Source organism: Vicia villosa, unplaced genomic scaffold (assembly GCF_029867415.1).
Source record: "Vicia villosa cultivar HV-30 ecotype Madison, WI unplaced genomic scaffold, Vvil1.0 ctg.000233F_1_1, whole genome shotgun sequence".
Taxonomy (NCBI): domain Eukaryota; kingdom Viridiplantae; phylum Streptophyta; class Magnoliopsida; order Fabales; family Fabaceae; genus Vicia; species Vicia villosa.
In genome coordinates this window covers 337,457-360,612 of record NW_026705088.1, presented here as the reverse complement: position 1 = coordinate 360,612, position 23,156 = coordinate 337,457, and the positions used below count along the sequence as shown (strand labels likewise).

Here is a 23,156-nt window from a genome sequence, read left to right as displayed (position 1 = left end):
AGAAACGAATGATTTAAGGGCTTTTAAATTTGTAAATTTGTCAAACATAAGTAAATTATTACAGTTTTTTTATTTGATCACTCACTTCAGTGACTAACCCTGATCACGACGCGATTGCCCCAATGGAAGCCGGTGACGGTTACGGCGGAAGAGGAACTCAGCAACCCTCCGACGAGGTGAGTCTACAACCAGAATGGAGACGCCGAACTGCCTCAACCGGAAGAGAACAACAAAACCTTACTCTCCAACCAGAATGGAGGCGAGGTAGGTCAACAGCAACAGCTCTCCCTTCTCCCTCCCGTGCCGGCGATGAAGCTCAGAAGAAGGATGAGGAGCAGAAAAAGGAGGTTATATTTCAACCAGAATGGAGACGATCAAGGTCCACTACTACTACTACTGCCACTGCGTATCCATGGAATCAAAACCAAAATTATGGTGTGAGAAAACCATTAGGACTAGGATCAAGTTCCAGTGGTGTTCAAAGAAGTAGAAACATTGATGAATCTTGGCGAAATGCTCCACCGTCAGGTATATTCAGCATTCCGATCAAGAATCATGTGATACCTCTGTAGCACCGACACCTCTGAAGAAAAACATGTATATGTCTGCGTCGGACATTCACACTGACACTTGTGATTACATTTAATTTATTAATTTTTTCAAATTATTACGATTCTTGACATTGTTAGTGTCAGGATCATGTCCGATGTGTCAGTTTCATAGTGTCATAGTTTAAAAGACTTGTTTAATTATTATGCTAATTTTCTGTTGCTGATGATTTTCCAATTTGTTTGGAAGATTATGTTGTTCCTAAACTGGAAAGTCTACGAATATCGAAAGATTTAGCTGCATCATCTTTTTCGCTTAAGGATAAAGCTTTACCTATTCGGAGACCTGACGGTGGTGGCACGTTAGCGGTTCTTACGAGCAGACTTTGTGTTAATCATTTCCTTTTTAAGTTCAATCCGGAGAGTATAATATTTCATTACAATGTTAATGTCAAACCTAATTTTTCGTCAAAAGTTGGCCAACCGCGGAAGTTGTCTAATAATGACCTGTCCATGATTAGAGAGAAATTGTTTTCTGATGATCCTGAGAGGTTTCCGTTGGACATGACTGCGCATGACGGTGCCAAAAATATCTTTAGTGCGGTGGAGTTACCGGAAGAGACTGTTAATGTGGTGATCTTTGATGGAGAGGATGAAAAGATCACTTCATATAGTGTTACCATAACACTTCTTAATAAACTCAGACTTCACAAGTTAATGGACTATCTTTGTGGGCATTCAGTCTCTCTTCCTAGGGATATTTTACAAGGGATGGACGTGGTGGTGAAAGAGAATCCTGCTAGGCGTACAATTTCTGTGGGACGCCACTTCTATCCCACGAATCCTCCTTTAGTAATGAAGGAACTTCGCCCTGGAATAATTGCAGTTGGGGGGTTTCAGCATAGTTTAAAACCTACTTCTCAGGGTTTGTCCTTATGTGTAGACTACTCGGTGGTGCCTTTCCGAAAGCAAATGTCAGTCTTGGATTTCTTGCACGAGCGTATCAATGACTTTAACTTGGGTGAATTTGAAAAATTCAGGAAATACGTTGAGGAGGTGCTTATTGGATTGAAAGTTAGTGTGACTCACCGGAAATCCAAACAGAAATATATTATTGCCGGATTAACACCTACAGTTACAAGGCATGTCACTTTCCCCATTGACTATACTAAGGGCTGGAAAATTGAAAAGGATGTTAATCTTCTTAGCTTTTTTAATGAGAAATATGACAAGGACATTGTATACAAAGATATTCCTTGTTTAGATTTAGGGAAAGGAAACAGGAAGAACTATGTACCCATGGAATTTTGTGTTTTAGCTGAGGGCCAAAGATATCCCAAAGAGCGTTTGGATGCTGCTTCAGCAAAGACATTGGAAGCAATGGCACTAGCTCACCCGAGCGAGAGGCAGAGTGCTATACAGAAGATGGTGCAATCGAGTGATGGACCTTGCGGGTAAGAGGAGTTATGATTCGATTGTATTATTTCCAAATGCTAATACTTTTGGTACTTTTATTGTTTTCTTGATTGTTGGTTACAAATGCATGAAATAACAATGATTGATTTATATCATTAGGCACTTATTTTAAAGAAAAATTGCATGCTATATACACCCTTCAATTTGGCCTCATGTGTGAAGAAGGTTGCAAATGACCCCACAAACTTCATACTAGGTGTCCTATGAACAACTTCAGTTCATGACCATGTGCTCTAGTATCAACAGCAAAGAAGTTAGTAGATTCTTTGGATAATCTAAACAAGAGATCAATCAGAAGAAATCCAATGATAGGGTGAGAGGAAAACCCCACTAATTGGTAGCAGAAAAGAACTAGACACCTGAACCTATTAAGTCTTGGAAAACCAAGAGAGTCTAGGAAAACCTTAATTGCTAACAAAAAAGAACTACGATTTACTTACCCCAAGTAACCCCTGAACCTATTAAGTCTTAGGAAAACCAAAAGAGTCTACTTTATTTGGAAGAGGAGAAGAGAATTTTTTTACTTGATAGTGTTCTTAGGACCTGTGTTGGATTGACTTATTTGAGCTTATCTAGTGACATATGTTTTGTGAGACTGTTTGAGAGATCTTATAAAAACAACTTATCACAGTTTTCATAAATTTTTTTGAACTTGTTTTTACAAGTTCTCCAAGATAACTTATTAAAACAACTTATAGCATATATGAAAAAAATTATTTTACCTTTGGTTATAAAAATAGCTTGTACAAACTTATTCATAAGCGCTTATTTTGATAAGTGTTTGCTGTGCTATAAGCTACAAATAAGCTGCTTATTCAAAAAGACCCTTAGCATAATTGCAAAATTGACAACTAGACACCTAACTAAATAATATGAATCACACTGCAAGATTTCTAATTAAATTATGAAAGTCTTTTGGACTCCATAATAAGATATGATATGACCTATGCATTGGAATATGATTTGTAGTGATGACAGTTAATTTTAAGTATGAATGATTAAACAAGATGACTCCTCCTGGTAGCAATTGATATAGCTTAGTATATAAGTGCAAACCTGTACATGTTACTTTGAAAACGGGTGAATATTCCGCTTAACAACTCTCCAGCTTTCTTACATGAATGCTGGAAGTGATTAGTTTGAATATTTGGACAGATATAGACATAAGAATTGGTTTCTTATTTAGTGTCTGAATATGTTTAAGGTTATTTATTTGTCCCTTATCCTGTTTTTTGTATTTGTTGGAACATGTCTCTCTTACAATTTTCTTCATTGGCAGTGGTGATATTATTCGGAACTTTGGAATGTCAGTCAATACGACCATGACAACCATTCTAGGACGTGTAATTGGACCCCCGGAATTGAAGTTGGGCGATCCAAATGGCAAGACTGTCAAGATAACAGTCGATCTAGATAAATGTCATTGGAACCTTGCAGGAAGATCAATGGTGGAAGGTAAACCAGTTGAGCGTTGGGCCATTCTTGATTTCACCAGTATCGGGCCGTATAATAAGAAATTAAGAAGAAAGGAATTTGTTGAAAAACTTATTGGTAAATACAAGAAGTTGGGTATCTATATGCAGGATCCCATTTGGTACGAAGAATCTTCAATGAAGATACTTGCGAGTCATGAATTGCTATCTGAATTACTTGAAAAAATCAAAAACATTTGTGAATATAACCAAGGTCGACTACAATTTCTTCTGTGTGTGATGGCTAATAAAAGTCCAGGTTACAAATACCTCAAGTGGATTTCTGAGACCAAAGTTGGTATAATCACACAATGTTGTTTGTCTTATAGTGCTAATCAAGGGGATGATAAATTCTATTCTTATCTGGCTCTCAAGATCAATGCCAAGCTTGGAGGCAGCAATGTAGAGCTCAATAATAGGCTCCCTTACTTTGACGGGGACGAACATGTTATGTTTATAGGCGCTGATGTCAATCACCCTGGTTTACGGGACAACAGGAGTCCGTCAATTGTTGCTGTGGTTGCAACCATTAATTGGCCAGCCGCTAATCGCTATGCAGCACGTGTTTGCCCGCAATTCAATCGAAGTGAGAAAATATTAAACTTTGGGGAGGTTTGTGTTGAGCTTGTCAGTTGTTATTGGAGGATGAACGGAGTCAGGCCAGAAAAAATTGTTGTTTTTCGTGATGGGGTGAGCGAGTACCAGTTTGACATGGTTCTTAATGAAGAACTACTAGATTTGAAGAGTGCATTCCGAAGATTAAATTATTTCCCTACAATCACTCTTATTGTAGCACAAAAACGACATCAAACTCGATTTTTTCCAGATGGTTGGAGGGATGGGTCTTCCGGTGGCAATATTTTACCGGGAACAGTTATTGACACAAAAGTTATACACCCTTTTGAGTTTGATTTTTACCTCTGTAGTTACTATGGAAGCCTAGGTTCAAGCAAGCCCACTCACTACCATGTTTTATGGGATGAACACAAGTTTACATCTGATGAATTGCAGAAACTTATATATGAGATGTGCTTTACCTTTGCAAGGTGCACAAAACCCGTGTCTTTAGTCCCACCTGTGTATTATGCCGACCTTGCTGCTTATAGGGGACGATTGTACCACGAAGCAAGGATTGGGATGCAATCTAAGAAGTCAAGAGGATCTTTATCTTCTAAAGATGCATTTGAACAGGGATTTTACAAGTTGCATGCTGACCTGGAAAACATAATGTTCTTCATCTAACAGGCCTATCATCCATTCTTACAGAAGCTGGGGAAAATCTCATGACTTACTCCTGCCTGCACATATATTATGTCCAATGCTTTTTTCTACTGAAAACAGCAGAGTAGTCTGTGAATCTAACGGCTTACGAGTCTGTTTTCTAGTATACCTTTCCATATTAGAGGAATTTTATACCTCAGAAAATTGACGGTCTCTAATCAATTAGCCACTCAAAGCTCAAAGCCTAGATCTTCAAGTAATATTTTGATCTTCAAATGTGATTATATTTTAGGCGCTCTATTTCTCTTCCCACACCTCATACACCCTGTGGTACGTCATATCTGCATCATGTTTCATTGTTAATATGTATGAACTAACACTACTTCTTAGCATCAATCTTTAACTTCTAGTGTGCTACTGAAAATTGGCAATTTGTTTTTTTGTCTTGATATTATACTAAGCTTGGAGGAACTAAATTTCCAGAGCTGTCTCCTATATTAAGTTGTTTGTGCAGTTTATAATTTCTATTGTTGTCTTGTTGATTCTGATTTGACAATTATGCTATTATTTTAGATTTATTATTTTTTCATGTGAAACAATTATAGTTTGGATTCCATTCCTTAGAATGATTTGTTTGATTCTTCAACATCAGCATTTTTCAGGTTATCTAGAATCTCAAAAATCGGTAACAGGTGCTTCAGTCTTCTAATGCCATGGTTGAGTTGAAAATTTGGTAATGATGTATAATTAGTTGGTTGAGTTGAAAATTGGTAATGATGTATAATTAGTTGGTCTGAGAAATCTCTATCAACCATCTCAGTTTTCCTAATTCTATTAATGACATCTACCTGTTAATCTTCAAACTTATATAGAAGCTTTTTAGAGACTTGGTTCATACTCAACTGATCATGATTACAAATATTGTCATCTCAAAAAGGAGGAAGAAAAAGAACTGGACAAAAATCATACCTCATCACATCAGACATGCTGCTCTAAAGATTGTAATGGATGATATGTAAGCTATGTATTTTGCAAATTGATTAAGGAAATGGTTATTACTTCATGTATTGTAACGTCAAACACTAAGAATCTGATCATGAGAACCCCCCACACATACTAATTCTTATTTCCTCTTCTTTTAAGTTTATGTTGGGCTTCATGCTTGGAACCGCCAAAATTGATTGAAAGTGTAAAATTGATTTTGATATGTTTGTTTGCTCTAGAATGTAATTGTTTTTTGTTTTTAAAATTGATTCTAAATTACAGACCACAGTTCGATCTTCCGCAACTGCGATCGGGAGGGGTTGAAACCACTTGATAAAAAGAATTGATTTTAAATTGATTCTAAAGTTTATTGTTATATTTATACTAAAGTTTATTGAACTCACTTTTATGCTATTGTATTTAAATCCAACAAACACATTACATTCAATTAATTTTTTAAGTGAAGTCGATTTATTTAAAAAGTAATTATTTTCACCATAAAACGACTAAACATTCACCAAAAGTTATGGACACTTTTTTCTCATTTTTGGTTTAATGTCTCTGGGGACATTCTTGAATTTGATTCCTTTCATTTTCTTAATACAGGGAATGTCTATACCCATCTTCAATTTCTACTGGGAATGTCTATACTCAATATTCAGCTGTGGAAACTTCTTTGGGAGGATAAAGTTTCCTCTAAGGCTTTTACTAAGTATATCTACAGGGTTAAACCTAATATAGGTTGCTTTAAAAGTTATATTTTGTTATGGGGGTTGCTCATTGCAATGTTAGTATTACTCTCAAATTTTTAAATTTCAAAAATTACACTCTCGTTTCGTTTGAATTTAAAATCTCGATGTACTCAATGACAAATATAGATTTAGATTTCAAAATCTGGACATACTCAATGCACAAATAGGTTTTAGGATGTGTTTTTAATGTAGATTTAGATTTCAAAATCCAGACATATACTCAATGCACAAATAGGTTTTATGTTTTTAGATAGAGGTGACAAATGGACATTTCGGTTTTGTTTAGGTCTGTTCTGCAAAAGCCCGCAAATAATGGGACGAGGCGGGACGGACTTTGTTGAGGGTGCATGTCTAAAATCTTGTGTCACCCTAAAAAAAATGAGTGTGAGACGGCTCGCAGACATTGAACCTTTTAAGATTAAAAATTGCATATTTTCATGTTAATGTCCGCGTCCGAAAAAAACGGGGGGAACAGGCAGGTATATTAGAGGGTTTGAGACTAAAACTTTGGTCTGACTCGCAAAAAATTGTGGGCAAAACGGAAACGACCAACGGGCTTGATCGGTTTTGCCACCCATAATTTTAGGTGAAATTGAGTTCTTTTGTAATATGTGGTGCGTCCGTATTTTAAAATCCTAAAAGAACTTTTAGTGTACTTTGGTGAATTTGAGCTCTCTTGTAATATGGGGTGAACTTGAGTTCTTTTGTAATATGTGGTACGTCTGAATTTTAAAATCCTAAAAAAACTATTAGTGTACTCTAGTTAATTTGTAATATGTGGTACGTCTGAATTTTAAAATCCTAAAAAAACTATTAGTGTACTCTAGTTAATTTGAACTCTCTGGTAATATGGGTCTCTTGTAATATGGGGTGTGTCCGAATTTCAAAATCGAGATGGACAATTTTTTTAAAATTCCATAGGATTTGAGAATAAGGGTGCACTGAGCCACCCTATCCTAGAAGCACATTTGCAACCACCCTATCCTATAACCACATTTTGATTCATATGAAGAATAAGAAAATATAGTGGCTGTTTACCATATAAAAGTTATTTTGAATAAAGGGCTAGGGCTTGCTTAAATTGTCATTAGAGAAGACATGTTGCACCGAAAAGTTAGACATTGTCTCAAGCAACTTTAGGTGGGTATCTAAGTCTCCTCTTAGACCTAGAGTTCAACATAATTTTCCTACCCTCTTCTTTAACACTATTTTGATTTCCCACCATGACTATAGGTCCACATGCCCCCTCCCCAATCTATGTTGGGGCTACAACTCAATGAAGTTCAATTTCCATTAATAAGATTAAATATTTCTGTGATTGGAAATAGGTTACACTCTTTGTGCTAATCAAACACCAGAAGTGAAAAATGTATAGATAAGAAGAGAACAAGACTGTTAAACTAAACTACTCAAAATTTTATATTACATGCACAAGATTTAAATATGATCCTTGCAATCATAGACACGATTGGTTCCATAACTTATTGTTTGAAGACTTGATTCAGACATATTTGTAATCCATCTCATTGCACCATTTGATTCACCTTGTATATTATATGCATAAGAAGGCCATCTTACATCGGTTCCGCACACGCTATCGACACTCGTTTTGATCATTTTCTGTGTTCTTTCAAGAACTACAAGACTCGAAAATGTAGAGAAACTGTTTCCAACAAAGATATCAGCCTGTAAACAAACTTCATAGTCGATCGCAGATTGAATCAGATATGGATACTTGTTATACATTCCCTCAATGCCGAGTTTCTTCTTCTCGTAAGGAAGAATGCCTTCTCCCCAATCTTCCATTATGGAAGAATCGTTGAGGAGTTTATCGGCTACCGCGAGATAAACAACAATTGGAGTTTTTTTCAAACCGATTACAATGTTTCTAACTGTTTCCACAATCTCTTTCTTGCTGCTGCATATTTGATTTGTGTTCAATCTCTGCTCTAACTTTTTGCAATGAATCATCCAATCGATTTCTATCCTCATGTGAACCGCAACATACGGAAGAGGTTGAAATGAAGACCTATCTGTTGAGAAAAAACAACCGAGAAAAATAAAGAACACAATCAAACACAAGAATATATCGTTGAGAACTGCAAAACCAGAGAAAAAATCACGACTGTTGTTTAATGACAACCAGAGTTCATACTTCATACCTTGTTGCGGTTCCATTGATGCATTATTTCCGATTTCCCTAATCCTAGAAACAACCCTTTCTGCTTCGTTACGAAACTCATCGATCAAAACCAAGCACTCGAAAACCTTAGCATAGTCCTTCAAAGGCCAATGATCATGCCATAAGAAAGGGTTTTTCCCTAAAATTTCAATCACCTCATAATCATCATAAGAGCCTTTACTATACTCTTTCAATTGTGATAAATCTCTCTCCAATGTCCACTTCCTCCCACTCCCTTTCGTCATTTCAAGCACTCGGGTTCTATTCAAGACATCCGAATACCGACCTAACCGAACAAAACCACTGCAAACCGCATTAAACTTTTCGAATTGGAATAATTTATCGAAAGACATCGGCTGCAATAGATCGACTTCTTTGTAAAATAGGGATGCACTAAAGCTAGGCATCAAAAGGGTTCTATTCAACATTCTAGCAGTAAGACAAGCCCTGGCGAACGCGATTTTCTGGTTGTTTAACCCCCAAACAAGCTGAGGAACTACCAAAAACCTAAACTCCCGAATTCCGAATTCGGAAGAACTCATCGACGGAGAGCGATATACAAGATTGCTCCATTCAATTCCATCAAAACCAGGGAAAAGAAACACTCTAAGAATCAAAACAGTAACAAGCAAAACCATGCATTTACTAGTTATTGAATTCAGAGTCCCACCAAATAACTTCAACAATGCCTCCATGCAAGATTCACTTCACCATGCATAGGATCAAGTTATAATTTAAGCACTCACACACAGAAACATTAGCATCAATTACAATGGATCAACATCAGTGCCAAGATCCAATTTTGAAGCCTCACACAATCTGAAAAATCAGCAACAAAAAAAGTCAGAATCAGCATGACCCAGAATAGTATATGGAATTGAAAAGTGAAAAAGGTTGAATTTTTATTCTAATATTTGGCGATACATTCAATGTTTTTTAACAGTATATCATTGCAACTGCATCAAAAAAGATTAAAAAAATTAAGAAAAAATGTTGCATGCAGCTATATTTTGAAAGTAAATAAGAACAAAGGCAAAACAACACGTGTGAATGAATCTTGGTAACAAACATAATCGATCAGAACATAGTATATATCCTTATAAGAAACTAGAATTATGAAAAAAGTAATAAAATAAATGAAAAAGAATGCATCTTATATGAGAATAAATAATAACAAAAGAAAAAGAAATAAAAAAGAAAGAAAGAAGATTGAAATGAGAATTGTTAAGAGACAAAAGAGAGTCTGCATGCATGTTGATGATTTTACCTGTGGAGAATTTTGAATGAGTGATTGAAATTGAATATATAACAGCGGTTGGGAATGGCGCAGAGGAAGAACAGAGTGGTCGTGGCGATGAGTGTGGAAAGAAGAACATAGATGGAATGGAACCCAGAAATAATTTTATTTCTTATTTTCTGAGAGAGTGTGTGAAAAGTAAGTAATATTATTAAATGAGAGAGATGAGTTGAAAGGAGAAAAGGTGGGATGTGTTTGGAAACATAAGATGGAGCCAAAAAGGGTGCATGCAAAGTAGGAAAAACATTTTATTATTTTTATTTTATTTTATAAATCTAGAAATCTCGAGGCCTAATTTGGTTGTCCTGGTTGCAGCCGTTTGTTTTACTATGACGTTCATGGGGATGGTGTAGGTTTTCCTTTTCTTCTAAAAAGTCTGCCTCTTTCTTGATATTCTGCGAATTATCTTTTTCTGGTAAGGGGTGGGTCGTCCTCCAACTAAATTTTTCATATCTCAATAGAAATGATAGCTTATGTCCTATAAATAAGTCGGAAAGGGTTTTTTTTATAGTTGAATGGAGTGTGATCATGTATGTTTAAAGAACATGTGGTAGTTCATCGACTCAGTTTCCTTTAGCTGCTTTAAGCCTTCTCTTTAGCCTCTTTAACAAAACTCATTAAGTTGTCGTTGCTTGACTGTTTGTTTGAGGACGCTCTATTGACGTGAAATATTGCTTGATCTTCAAATCCTCCATTTTTTCAAATGCTTATCTGTAAATTGAATTTCGTTGTCCGTCAAGACATATTGTGGAATTCCATATCTTACTAAAATATTTTTTTTAAAGAATTTTAGTATGTTGGCTACAATTATTTGTGTTAAAGATTCGACTTCCACGAACTTTGTAAAGTAGTTAACTACAACAATCAAGAATTTTAATTATCATAGGGCCAAAGGAAAGGGGCCTATAATATCTATGTCCCACAGTGAGAAGGACCATGGTGACATTAATACACATAACTCAGACATGGGAACATTGTGGGCATCTTCGTGTTTTTGACACTGTTCACATTTCTTCACAAAATTTTGGGCATCATGATCCATGGACGACCAATAATACTTGACCCTAAGATTTTTCTTAGCCAGACCCTTGCGCCAAGGTGTTGTTCGACAATCCCTTCGTGTACTTTGACAAGGGTGTATGCAACTTCTTCCCACTTGAGGCACTCTGCATAGGGATAATATGACTCTTTTGTACAAAACTCCTCTTATCATAGAGTATGAACTTGCCAGTATTTTCACAATGTTGGCTTCAACTTAGTTGGCAAGTAGCGTACCGTACTAATATACTTCATGATGGGCGAGATCTAGGAGTACCGCAAGGTGTCTTTCGTAATTGTCATTGCCACTTTGGGCATTCAAATTCTTGGATTTCTTAGAGTTTCCTAGATGAATAAGAGGTTGACACTAGAGTTTATAATATTAGTGTGTTTAGACATGACACCCACTCTAGTGTTCTGCTCTTTAGGGACATGCAATTTCTCATGATAATTGAACTTCTCTAATCTGTCTCTAGTCAGGTTGACATATCACTACAATAACGAATTTTTAGTTTGAGCATCTCTTTTGACTTGTGATACAACCATTTGTGAATATGTTCTTAACTGAATGTCTTTCTCCCCCATCTCGGCAGATAACATGAGACCTACAGTGAAAGCTTCATACTTAGTCTCGTTATTGGTAGCGGGAAACTTAAAACGTAGGGATATTTCAATCACCAAACCTACTTCATTTTAGAATACGATACCGACCCCACTCTCTTTGCTATTTGATTATTAGTATATGGATACGATCCATGTACGAGCCAATTCAAATGCATTTGAAGTCATTTATGCTATGAAGTCTGTGAATAAATGAGCCTTTAACGCTTTCCTAGGCTCTAAGTAGATGTCAAACTCAAACATTTCGACGAACCATTTAGTCATACGCCTGACTAGAATTGGCCTATGGAGAACCTATTTTAGAGGTAGATAAGTGCAGACAATAATATCATGTGCCAGGAAATAACATCGCAACTTTTTGGACCCAATCACCAATGCTAACATAACTTTCTCTATATTTTGATAATGGGGTTCAGGTCCAGCTAATGCCTTAAATACGAAAAACACCAGGTGTTGACCAAAATTTGGTTCCCAAATGAAGATGAAACTGACGGCTTCTCTAGAGACGACATAGTAAAGGAATGAAATCTCCCCAAACAAAGGCCGAGATAACACTAATGGGGTTGATATCGTCATTTTAAGGGACATGAACGCCTAATCGCATTTTGGAGTCCATTCAAAGCGTGCTTATTTCTTCAGCAACTTGGAAGATGGTAGTGTGTGTTAAGCAAAACTCAAAATGATTCTATTTAAGGTTGCGAGCATCCCATTTAATATTAGTACCTCTTTATTTGTTGTCGGTATTCCGAATTTTTCCGAGTTAAGTCTCTAATGTTGTATTGTCGAAATTGTCGGAGCATGCTCGCTATGTGTTCATTTGTGTAGTTACTCTTTGTTGGACTTGAAAATCATATCATCCATATATACTTTCCGCTTTTCACTGATCTCTTCTTTAAAGATTTTGTTCACTATCCTCTAGTATGTCTCCCATTGCATTCTTCATACCAAAGGGCATGGCGTTGTAACAATATTTAGCTCGCTCGGTCATGAAGGTCATCTCTTTCCTGATTCCCTCGAATATGGGTATCTTATTATAGCTAGAATACACATCCATGAATGATAAGAGTTTGTATATGGATGAGTTATCAACTAGCTTGTCGAAGTTTGAGAGTGAAAATGAATCTTTTGAGCAGGCTCAGTTAAATTCGGTGTAGTCCGCATCTATTCTCCATTTCCCGAATGATTTCTTGACCAATACAACATTGGATAGTCATTCAATGTATCTTTAAAAATAAAGTTGGTGTCGAGTAGACCACAAACCCTACTCATGGTCGGTTCAACTTTCTTAAGGGATTGTCGTCTTCTTTGTTGGACTACATAAGGGGTAGAAGGGTCAATATTCAATTGGTGACAAGTCACGCTAGAGTCTATGTCGGGCATCACATGGGGGAAATTGCGAAGAGGTCGTCATTAGCTTTAAGGCATTAAATGAACCATTCCTTCGACATGGATGGGAAGTCAGCTCATGTACAAGTCAACCTTATCAGATTATCATTGAGATGTACAATTTCAAAATTATCATCTAGAGACGATCTCAAGGCTTTCGCTTTGGCCCACAGGTGATATTCGAGCTCATGATTCTATGGTACTTATTGTTCTCGCAAGTCGAGGTCAACTGTATTGACAGTAGTCCCCACGAGTCTTATTCTTTTTCTTCTCGGGGCGATAACAGACACTAAGGGGTTCTTTAGTATGGTTTCATGTATCAGACGAGCTCAACCAAGACGACAACTAGTTCACCAAGACTATTGTGGTATTTCATCTCTAGATGGATTTTGGATGCCAATGCATAAAGCATTTCAAGGAGTGGGCTCCATAAGAAACATGTTTTCAATGTTGTCTTACTTTTTCCTTCTTTGGAATAAATTAGTAACTCCATGGCCCTGCATAGATGAGTAAACGAGTCAGTGAATGTTAAGAGATCTCTGCCTTCATACGTCTTGAGATCCCGCTCATGTAACCATAGCCTTATGAAGATACTGATGTACACAACATTGCAATAATGATCCCTAACACTGAGTGATTTGCTACAATAATAATTATGATCAGTCGAAGCATTGCATTTGGAGCTCTATCTGCTTTCTTGAAATCTCGAAATCGCATAATAAGTTTATCTCCTTCTTTCCTCCCGTTTATCATCGCCGACCTTGGAGATTTTTCGTGTTAGACAACAATCAATAAGTTTGTCTTTTTCATTCACACCTCTCTTGCCAAGCAATCCACCATCAAGTAGAGAGACATTAAGGTAGAGGAACGATCCTATAGTTGATAGATTAATTGTGACATTAGCAGCTGGATCATAATCCTCGTCTTCTCTCGAGCAAAATTGAGGTTGTCATTGGTGTCTTTGGGATTAAGAGAATATGATCATGGAAATTAGTTAGAATTAGAAGTCGATTCTCACAAATGGTGTCACTATTCTAAACTAGAATCAGAAATTGATATAGATCGAATGAAATAGAGTTTTAGTGGTGGAATAAGCTTCCGGTACATGACTTGTCAGAGAGTTCCTATCACCATGAAATGAGGGAGATGTATATAGAAAAGTCCTATAATTAAAAACAGTGTTATAAGTCATCTTCCTCCTAAGACGATTAATCTTTAAATAAGAGTTAGACTTTGATGCCAATTGTTGAACATGTGACTCTATACACAAGATAAGGTGAATTGTGGAGGTTTGAAAAATTATTGATTTAAAACAAAATCATTTTCTAAATCAGAGTTTGAAAATAATTTATAAAAAATGTTTGCATAAGTAAGCAGCGGAAATTCAAAATAAGAAAACTAAACGGAAAATAAAAGAGATATGGGAAAAAAAGATGACACCATAGCTTTATAGAGGTTCAGTTTAATGAAGTGAACTAGTTTTCTTCCCAAGAATTGATCTTGAGAATATCCACTATATCTTGAGAGCTTTTAGAAGTTAAAAACAAACCCCATTATATAAAGAAATGAAGTTTTCAGGATAACTTCTAACCAAACAACAATACGGAGTTTAAAACACTTAATCTTCAAACCAAACAACAGACTTAACTTAATCTTAAGAATTGAGGTTTTACACGGGGTGACCACGAACCAAACTAAGATTTTTATCAAGTTGATCTCGAGCCTAATAAAGTTTTACTCCAGACTAAACTAAAAATCAAGAGAGATTTTGCACCAGGTTGAAATTAAAAATTTTTTTATAATTTTTTTTATATAGTGTGATCAATATATGAAGTGAAGTGAACATCACACTATGAAACAATCACTCAAATAACATATTTTACAAAAACCAACTGTATGTCAATGTGGATGGATAGATACATATATCATTCTTATTCTTAGTTATTCTTTCAATTTTTATTCCCTCCATCCCATAATCTCCATCCCATAATGAGTGATTTACTTGGAATAAAATAATATCCCAAAATGAATGACTTATTTCAATTTCCAATACACTTTTTACAATTCTATCCTCTAATTAATAAAAATTTCGCCATTTCTAATACATGATAAGTGTGCTATAGTAAAAACAATATTATTTCTTACCTTTATATACTTTTCTTAATCGATGTAAAATGGTATACATGATAAGTGTGCTATAGTAAAAACAATATTCTTTCTTACTTTTATATACTTTTCTTAATTGATGTAAAATGGTGTACTGAATCACTCATTGTGGGATAGAAGGAAGATAATAATTTATTCTCTAAATTAATTAATTTTCTAATTTATATTCTTCTAGCATATCTAGTCTAGTATATTTTATTAGTATAAGGCATGTATTGATAAACAAAAGTATATTTTGGCAATAATGGCAATAATAGAATAATAAGAGTACCACCAAACTCCAACCACTTTACAGATAAGGAGAGTATGGTATGGTACCTTCTCTTCTCTCTCTCAAAGTCAATGAATGACCTATGAATGAGGGTCCATATTGATTCCTTTTCCAACCCCCAAAAATTCCCTCTATCATCCCATCACACCCTCAATTAGGAATGAAATTTCTCAATCACATCCTTCTAATTCCTCACTTCTATTTTTCCACTTTGATTTGATCAATTGGGTCAAAAGGGCCAATTTTTTATGTAATTTTTCAATTGGGAACTGTTGTTGATAAAAAAATTTGATTTTTTAGATCGATTTGTTGATGGGTCATGCTGATTCATTGTTGTAATTGAAAATTGAAAATCTTCGTTAATTTTTTGGTGTGAAATGGAGGATCAAGCTTTATTAGGTTATGAACCATTTGTTAATGTTGGAAGAGATGAGGAGGAAGAAGATGAGTTTTGCAGCTGTTGTGAAGATGAAGAAGAAGAAAGAGAACAACAGCAACAAGGAGAAGAAGAATGGAAGGAAACTGAGGAGACAGTGGTGGTGGAAGGGTTGAAGGAAGAGCTTGATGAATTTTCAGTAAGAATGTACTTTAAGGGTTTGTCAATAACTGGGGTTGAGAATTCAACTACAGGGTTTTCTGGAATTGGAGTGTTTATGGAAAGATCATCAAAGTTTTCTCCTATAAGGGTGCAGAAAAGGCTTGATTTTTATGCTGAGGAGCCTATGGTTGATTACTTGGCACTCATGGATGGTTTGTTGGAAGCTTTGCACAACAAGATCCGTAGGGTTTTTGCTTTCACAGATTCTGAATTGTTGTATAAGGTTAGTGGTTCAGTGATCAATCCTAACATTTCATTGTTTTGTGACATTTATATATAATATAGTACATAAATTGATGAAGATCCTGACTAACCCTAGATTGGCAAAATTGAATAGTGGTGCTTAAATTTATAGTTTTTAGCATGGACCCCCTATATGGATAAACACTTTAATTAAGTGCTTAAAGAATAAACGCGTATCATATAAGTGTTTATTTTATAAGTTTTTGTTTTTGAGCAAAAAGGGTGCTAACTGCTAGTATAGGTTATTTCACGAGCTTGTAGAAACCAGTTGAAACCGACTGATGGCAATGTAATAAGTTGTTTTCATAAGCCTCCCAAACGGCCTCACAAGTGTTTAAGACAACAAGTTTAAATAAGCTAATCCAAATAAGCCGGTATGTCTGCTTGGGGTATTTCCTTGTGTTTTTTTGCCACCAGTTGTTTAGGTATGCTTCTCGGTGTTCATGTTTTAATATTGTGGATGAACACTGAGGTAAGCATAATAATATTTTCTATTGCTTATTCTAAAGTTCTGTGCAATTCTTCGGCATTCTTAAACATGATATGATGCTTTCATTTCATAATTTTTATTTTTCCATTGCATCTAGTATGTATATTATTTACTTCTCATTTCCCCCATTTTGGACCCATTGTTTAGTTTGCATTTAAGTTTTTTTAGAGGTTTGTTTTCTAGAAGCCATGCTATTACTCAATTTGTATATCACATTACTATTTTTTATAGAAGCTGAAAGAGTTTTCTTGACAGTAATCAACATTGCTTTAATATGTGCCACTAACCTCTATTAATTCTTAACTTCGTCTTTGTGCGTTTAGTAGGTCACCTGTATTAACTATGTTTTGTTTGAATGTGGGTCTTTTGACAGACAACATTTGAGGAAAATTTGGACATGCCGCTTTTGATGGCACTAAAAGAAAGGATTCTGGAACATGCAGATAATTTTGAAACTTTTGATCTGAAGCTTATACCAAGCATTGATCTTGAGCAGCCACTGCAGTTAGCCAAAGTAGCTATGGGAATTATCACTTTTCCGGTAAACGAAAAAACATCACTAGAGAATTGTTCTATTTGTTGCGATGACAAGCCAGTGCCAATGATGATTTCATTGAAATGTTCACACACTTTCTGTTCACATTGCTTGAGGTCCTATGCTGATGGTAAACTACAATGTTGTCAAGTCCCTATAAGATGTCCTCAACCAGGATGCAGATATTGCATCTCGGCACCCGAGTGCAAGACTTTTCTTCCATTCGCCTCCTTTGAATCTCTGGAGAAAGCCCTTTCAGAAGCGAATATCGGTCAGTCAGAAAGATTTTATTGTCCGTTTCCGAATTGCTCAGTTCTCCTCGATCCTTGCGAGTGTTTGTCGGCAATGGACGGTTCATCTAGTCAGTCAGACAATTCTTGTATCGAGTGTCCTGTTTGTCAGAGGTTTATCTGTGTGGATTGCGGTGTTCCTTGGCATTCTTCCATGAGCTGTGAAGAATACCAGCATTTGCCAGAGGGGGAGAGAGATGCTTCTGACATTAGCTTGCATCGTCTTGCACAGAATAAAAGGTGGAAGCGTTGTCAACAGTGTCGTAGAATGATTGAGCTTGCTCAAGGTTGTTACCATATGACATGCTGGTAAGTTACAACTTCTCTTTAAATGAAAATAGAAACAAAGTTTGATTCATTTTATAAGCATTTTGCTAACCCTATGCATATACCCACTCTTCCAAAAATGCATCTCAAGCACCTCCCCGCTTCTCATTGCCACATAGGAAGTTAGTTATTTCCCCACATCTCCCCCTAATCTGATCAGGAGCATCGCACTTCATACTTTGGTTAGACGAATGCTTCCTCTTGGGCCTCTTTCATAAGCCTTGGTTATTTTGGACTCTGGTTTCACTTCAATTTCTTGTTTGAGATTTATATAACACTTGAAATTTGTATATTGTTTAGAATTTGAGTTGTGCCTAACTCAACCATGCAAAAACCAGTTTGTAAGGCGAGGAATGCCTGCCTCCTACTTATAAACACATTTTCTAGTCATATTTCATCCAATGCGGGACTCTCAGCACCCTTATGCTTAGGACTAGACATTTGGAGCATGACCTGGGTGGTCTGATTGCGGATGGCTCTATAGATCTTGAATAAGCTCAGATAGCGAGTGGGCCAACACTTAGAATTTGAGTTGTACCTTACTCAGCTCTACTAAACTACCTTGTAAGGTGAGGAGGGATGTCTCCCACCACTTATATAAACACATTTTAAGGTCATATCTCTTACAATGTGGGACTCTCAAGTCTCAACCGTAACCATAATACAAATAAAAACTCTTGCATGTTTCTAGATGAGGATATTATACTTGGACTAAGCAAATGTTTATTTTTTTTTGTAAATTACTATTGCAACCCTCCCAATTTAGAATTGGATGTATATGTGTGAGAGAGAAATCGGGTAGTGATATAGATCATATTCACTTTGATTCCCTTGATGTATTTGTAATGTTCAGACCTCAATATCTATTTCAGATTGATATACTCAATGTATTGTATGACTTAATGCTGTATGTTCAACTTGATTTGGTTCTTAGGTATCTTGATAGGATATTGGATTTAGACTTTAGCCCAATTGATGTGTTGAATGGGGAGAGTAGTGACGTGGAAAGGTTCTGTTAGGAGGGGGGAACAATTATACGAGGGATAGGAGTGAGTGCTGAGAAATAAGGGTCATTGTTGTCTATTAGGAGCCATAGGCTCTGGATAATTTTTGTTTCCATCTTGAAGAGCTCTTGAGCTCATCTTTTTCATTGAATAATATACAAATTGACTCTTGAATTCATGGGTTTTATTGTTGGTCTGACCTGCTGGATCCCAAAGCTGGCTAGCGTGAATACCGTTATCCATGTCACCGAATTTCTAGACCGTCGTAATCCGGATGGAGGTACAAGAAGACCGTGAAGAAGATTGAGCTGCCAACATTTGATGGAGATGATCCGGGGAGCGTGACGAAGACAGAGAAAGAACAAAGCTCAAAAAACGGGGTTGAAGCCGTAAACACCAAGATTCCTTCTCTTGAGATGAAGATGAAGCAGAGTAAGAAGGTGCATCATATATAGCTATGGCAAGGAAATAGGTATTGAAAATTTCAAATGTTTGGGTGTCACACAAATTAGGTGATCCGTTTAAAGAACCAAAACCCTTGACACTAATCTGCATGTGGTGGATGGTGAGATCTGCATCGCACCAAACCCAGTGGCTCTGGCAACACTGCAGAAACCGCCACCAGACAACGATTCATTGCTAACAGCTCCTCCAAGACAAGAAACGCTAATCGTCAGTAGTATTGTGACATCCCTTTCGTCGTTGTGTAATGAGACGGTGAACATATCACCATGGGAGGAGTTGCTGAAGGAGAAACAGCCACCGAAACAAAAGCAACCGGATGTCGATTTGTTTGTGATGACCAAAAAGATCCAAATCATACCACTGGCAGAGCCACCAAACAAGGCGCAACTTGCGGTAGCAATGAAAACTCATGCAGCATGTGGCTCGGCCACCCCCCCACCACCATCAAAGCTGTCAGAACCACCAGATGCAGGTTTACGGTATGCAGTCCCTGCACTACGACAGACACATGCAGGCAGCCTCCTTGCAGCTGGGAGCAATTCCATCTCTGTTAGCAACCCAAGAATTGAACTCCAAAGAAACAGCAATATTTGATAGAAAAAGATAAAAATACACGAGAAGATATTCTCCTTTACACTGGTTTGAAACCAGTCAACAATATTTTTCATAAGATCCTTTCCAAGGGAATGGGAGTCTATATTTATAAAATTCCTATACACGAGGGTAGGGAAAAGGATCAACAACAACTGCCCTAAAACAGAAAACAAACCGACAGAAGCTAACAAACAAATCCTACAAGCTAAGATATATAACTAACTAACTAACCCAACTAACTTCTATATCAACTCTTAACTACTTTAATTTCCCTTCATTTTATATCCAAACAATTTCAGCTGAGTCATTGTATACGCATGCTGAACAGGTATGTTGCATGTTGCATGTCAGTTGCAATTGGAAAGGTTCTAGAGAAAATAGGAGCAGAACGGACAATCTATAATTTAGGCCCAATCCTGTACCTAATGAGCTACACCCAAATTAAAATGGGTTATGATATTTGTGAAGGAGAGTTTGGCTTTGTTGTAGGCTTGTAGCTGAAACCCAATGTGAGGCTCATTTCCCTCACTACCTTGCGAAGGTGTGTTTGGATGGTGGGAATGTGAGAGCTGTTCATAACTGCCAACTCAAAACTCTAAAGAGTGGACATTTTCTAATTCAAAATTAGTGAAAGTTGATTGGATGCCTTTTTCTTACAAGCTACATGCAATTATTGAATATGGATGCCTTTTTCTAGGTCAAATAATAAGTCCTCCTGGTTTGTTTGGTGTCTGAAAGTCCTTCAAAACCTACTCAAAAATGTGGAAAGAAGGAACTAGAAGTTGTATTTAGCTATAACAAGCAACATTGAATGTCTATGACTGTACCCAAGCCACATGCAAATGTGAAATCCCTTGCAAGCTGTTCATGCCATGGTCATGCCACCAACTGTTGAGTGATAAAATGTATTCAACATGTCCGTGTCCTTATCTTAGCTTTGAGGACAAGGCTGTTTTTCTAGCGGCCGGTAGAGATAGGATACTGGATTTGGACTTTAGCCCAATTGATGTGTTGAATGGGGAGAGTAGTGACATGGCTGGATTCTGTTAGGAGGGGAAGAGTTATAAAAGGGATAAGAGAGCATAAGGATCATCGTTGTTTGTTCGAAAATTTGTTAGGAGAGTTTCTCTTTGGCAGGAGTCATAGGCTCTGGGTAGTTTCTGTTTCCACCCTGTAGAGCTCTTGAGCTCATCTTTTTCATTGAATAATATATAGTTTCGTTCACTTGAATTCAAGGGTTCTATAATAACTAGTAGGTAATGAGTGGCTATAATTTATGTTTTGAGGAAGAGCATTAGAATGATTAAGTTTTCTTTAGTTTTCAATAATACTGATAACAGAATAGTGTTGTGAAATAAGTCGAGCAAAAAACTAAGGGCTGGTTTAATTTGGTAAAACATTTCTCAATTTTCATTTCATAGTACATGCTTAGGGTGGAAAATAAGATGATATAATGTTGAAAGTGTTTTAATGAATATGATCAATACTGGCATTCATTACCAGCCATGAATGTTTGCCATTTTCATTTTGATAGCTTAGTTGTTCCAAGGTTTAAAGTATGTTGTATGATTGATATTGATATGATAGGTTTTTGAGTAGTTTATAAGTATACGTCGATTTCTGTTACTATAACATAAACAGTTAGATTGTGTCACATTAGTTTTGATTTCATGTGTCTATATTTCAGGTGTGGTCACGAATTCTGCTATTCTTGTGGCGCAGAATACAGGAATGGCCAACAAACATGTCAATGTGCATTTTGGGATGAGGACAGCTTGACAAACTCCCTTCAAGAATCAGAACAATGGGCATGGGAGACTTCTATGATCATGGATGCATACTCAGATCAAGAACGGTCACAACTCGCACTTATACAACGGTTCCTTGACGGCGGTTTTAGTCTCAGTGACCACAATCCCTACCAATCTCCTCCTCCTCCTCCTCCCCCTCAATGTACAGAATCCTTTGTAGATCCCTTGAAGGATCTTCATCAACTTCCATGGCTAGAGAGATTTGTTTCTGTGATAAGTGACAACTACTATGAAGATTACATGCAATAAAATTCTTCTACATCATACAATGCATGTTTGGATTGTCGTAATCACGCTGTTGCCGTGATTTTGGTAAAAGCTAGATTTTCGTGCTTCAACGCAATTGAACGCATTGCTGTAATTTTGACAAAATCACGGTGTCAATGTGATTTTGTCAAACTCATTGACAGTCCAAACATGCAAATAGTTAGTTCATCAACTTTATACAATCACATGTAGAAAGAGTTTCTGCAAACGCTTATCATCATGTGTAGTAATCATGTCATGTGATTTCTTTTATGTTCTCCACTTTGATATCTTTGACCTAAGGTTCATGGATATTAACATTAAGGTGAACAAATCCTGTGTTCATGATGACTCTCTTTAGAGAAAGTAAAAGAAGAAAAAAGGAAACACTGGAAGAGAAACTAGTTTGTTTTGGGAATAATACGTCGTTTATCAATTGAAAGAAATTCAGGATTTTTTTTCACCTTCTAGTAATGCCCTAATGACAGCCCTAGAATAGAATCACCATTGTTACCCCAACTCTCAACAACACAAATTACCATTTTTGGTCGATATCAATATTGGCCCCTATTAGATTAAAAAACAAATTAAGATTTCTGTTAAGAGTTTTACATCGGAAAATATATAGCGTGAACATGTCCTTATAAGTGGGGTAATCTTCACCTTATAAGTCGGTTTTGTAGGGTAGAGTTAGGTCCAACCACATTTCTTAACATAGCATCAGAGTTTCGTTTAAGATCCGCTAGGTCACATGTTATCAGATTTCTGCTATTGGCCCACCTATCATTTATTTCCATGTTTCAGATGTCTAGTTCTGAGCGTGAGGAGGTGTGTTAAGAGTTTCACATCAGATAATATATGGCATAACATGTTCTTAAAAGCGGGGGAGATTCTCATCTTACAAGCTGATTTTGTAGGGTAGAGTTAGGTCGAACCATATTTCTTAACAATTTCTAGATGGAATTGTAATTCATCCATAAGAATCTGACCATCTTTCAATTGCTTAAGGCCAATGTAACACAATGATTATGGCATGAATGGGAATTTGATTGGTCTTTGAAATTCTGGACTCAGACACGCGATGTCGAACAGGATGTCACGACATTACTATCTGAATGCTTTTAAACAAATGAACAAGA

The 23,156-nt window shown here is 36.5% G+C and overlaps 3 protein-coding genes across 5 annotated transcripts; 2 read left to right on the top strand and 1 right to left on the bottom strand.

Moving 5' to 3' along the window:
* Positions 1-42: 42 nt before the first annotated feature.
* Positions 43-6,627, top strand: LOC131625712 (protein argonaute 2-like). 3 transcript variants are annotated; one of them, XM_058896553.1, is made up of 5 exons: positions 43-528; positions 799-2,002; positions 3,304-5,047; positions 5,380-5,732; positions 6,308-6,627. In XM_058896553.1, exons 1-3 carry the CDS (start codon positions 123-125, stop codon positions 4,736-4,738), a joined length of 3,045 nt encoding a protein of 1,014 aa, XP_058752536.1. In that variant the 5' UTR covers positions 43-122; the 3' UTR covers positions 4,739-5,047; positions 5,380-5,732; positions 6,308-6,627. The 3 variants fall into 3 exon arrangements, with proteins under 3 accessions (XP_058752536.1, XP_058752534.1, XP_058752535.1); XM_058896551.1 differs by lacking the exon at positions 6,308-6,627 and having other exon boundaries at positions 5,380-5,859; XM_058896552.1 differs by lacking the exon at positions 6,308-6,627 and having other exon boundaries at positions 5,370-5,859.
* Positions 6,628-7,773: 1,146 nt separating this feature from the next.
* On the bottom strand, positions 7,774-10,101 carry LOC131625681 (O-fucosyltransferase 23-like). Its single transcript, XM_058896521.1, has 3 exons — positions 9,903-10,101; positions 8,616-9,454; positions 7,774-8,486 (listed from the first exon to the last, which is right to left on the bottom strand). The coding sequence occupies exons 2-3, from the start codon at positions 9,328-9,330 to the stop codon at positions 7,891-7,893; spliced, it is 1,311 nt and encodes a 436-aa protein (XP_058752504.1). The 5' UTR covers positions 9,331-9,454; positions 9,903-10,101; the 3' UTR covers positions 7,774-7,890.
* Positions 10,102-15,393: 5,292 nt separating this feature from the next.
* LOC131625711 (E3 ubiquitin-protein ligase RSL1-like) lies at positions 15,394-22,418 on the top strand. The gene is made up of 3 exons (XM_058896550.1): positions 15,394-16,235; positions 17,119-17,879; positions 21,648-22,418. The coding sequence occupies exons 1-3, from the start codon at positions 15,792-15,794 to the stop codon at positions 22,018-22,020; spliced, it is 1,578 nt and encodes a 525-aa protein (XP_058752533.1). The 5' UTR covers positions 15,394-15,791; the 3' UTR covers positions 22,021-22,418.
* The last annotated feature ends 738 nt before the right edge of the window (positions 22,419-23,156 follow it).

Coding starts and splice junctions, on each gene's coding strand:
- LOC131625712 (XM_058896553.1), top strand. CDS start 123: ATGGAAGCCGGTGACGGTTACGGCGGAAGAGGAACTCAGCAACCCTCC. Junction 529..798: donor GCGAAATGCTCCACCGTCAG/GTATATTCAGCA, acceptor TTTGTTTGGAAG/ATTATGTTGTTCCTAAACTG. Junction 2,003..3,303: donor TCGAGTGATGGACCTTGCGG/GTAAGAGGAGTT, acceptor CTTCATTGGCAG/TGGTGATATTATTCGGAACT.
- LOC131625681 (XM_058896521.1), bottom strand. CDS start 9,330: ATGGAGGCATTGTTGAAGTTATTTGGTGGGACTCTGAATTCAATAACT. Junction 8,487..8,615: donor ATCAATGGAACCGCAACAAG/GTATGAAGTATG, acceptor TTTTCTCAACAG/ATAGGTCTTCATTTCAACCT.
- LOC131625711 (XM_058896550.1), top strand. CDS start 15,792: ATGGAGGATCAAGCTTTATTAGGTTATGAACCATTTGTTAATGTTGGA. Junction 16,236..17,118: donor ATTCTGAATTGTTGTATAAG/GTTAGTGGTTCA, acceptor GTCTTTTGACAG/ACAACATTTGAGGAAAATTT. Junction 17,880..21,647: donor TGTTACCATATGACATGCTG/GTAAGTTACAAC, acceptor TCTATATTTCAG/GTGTGGTCACGAATTCTGCT.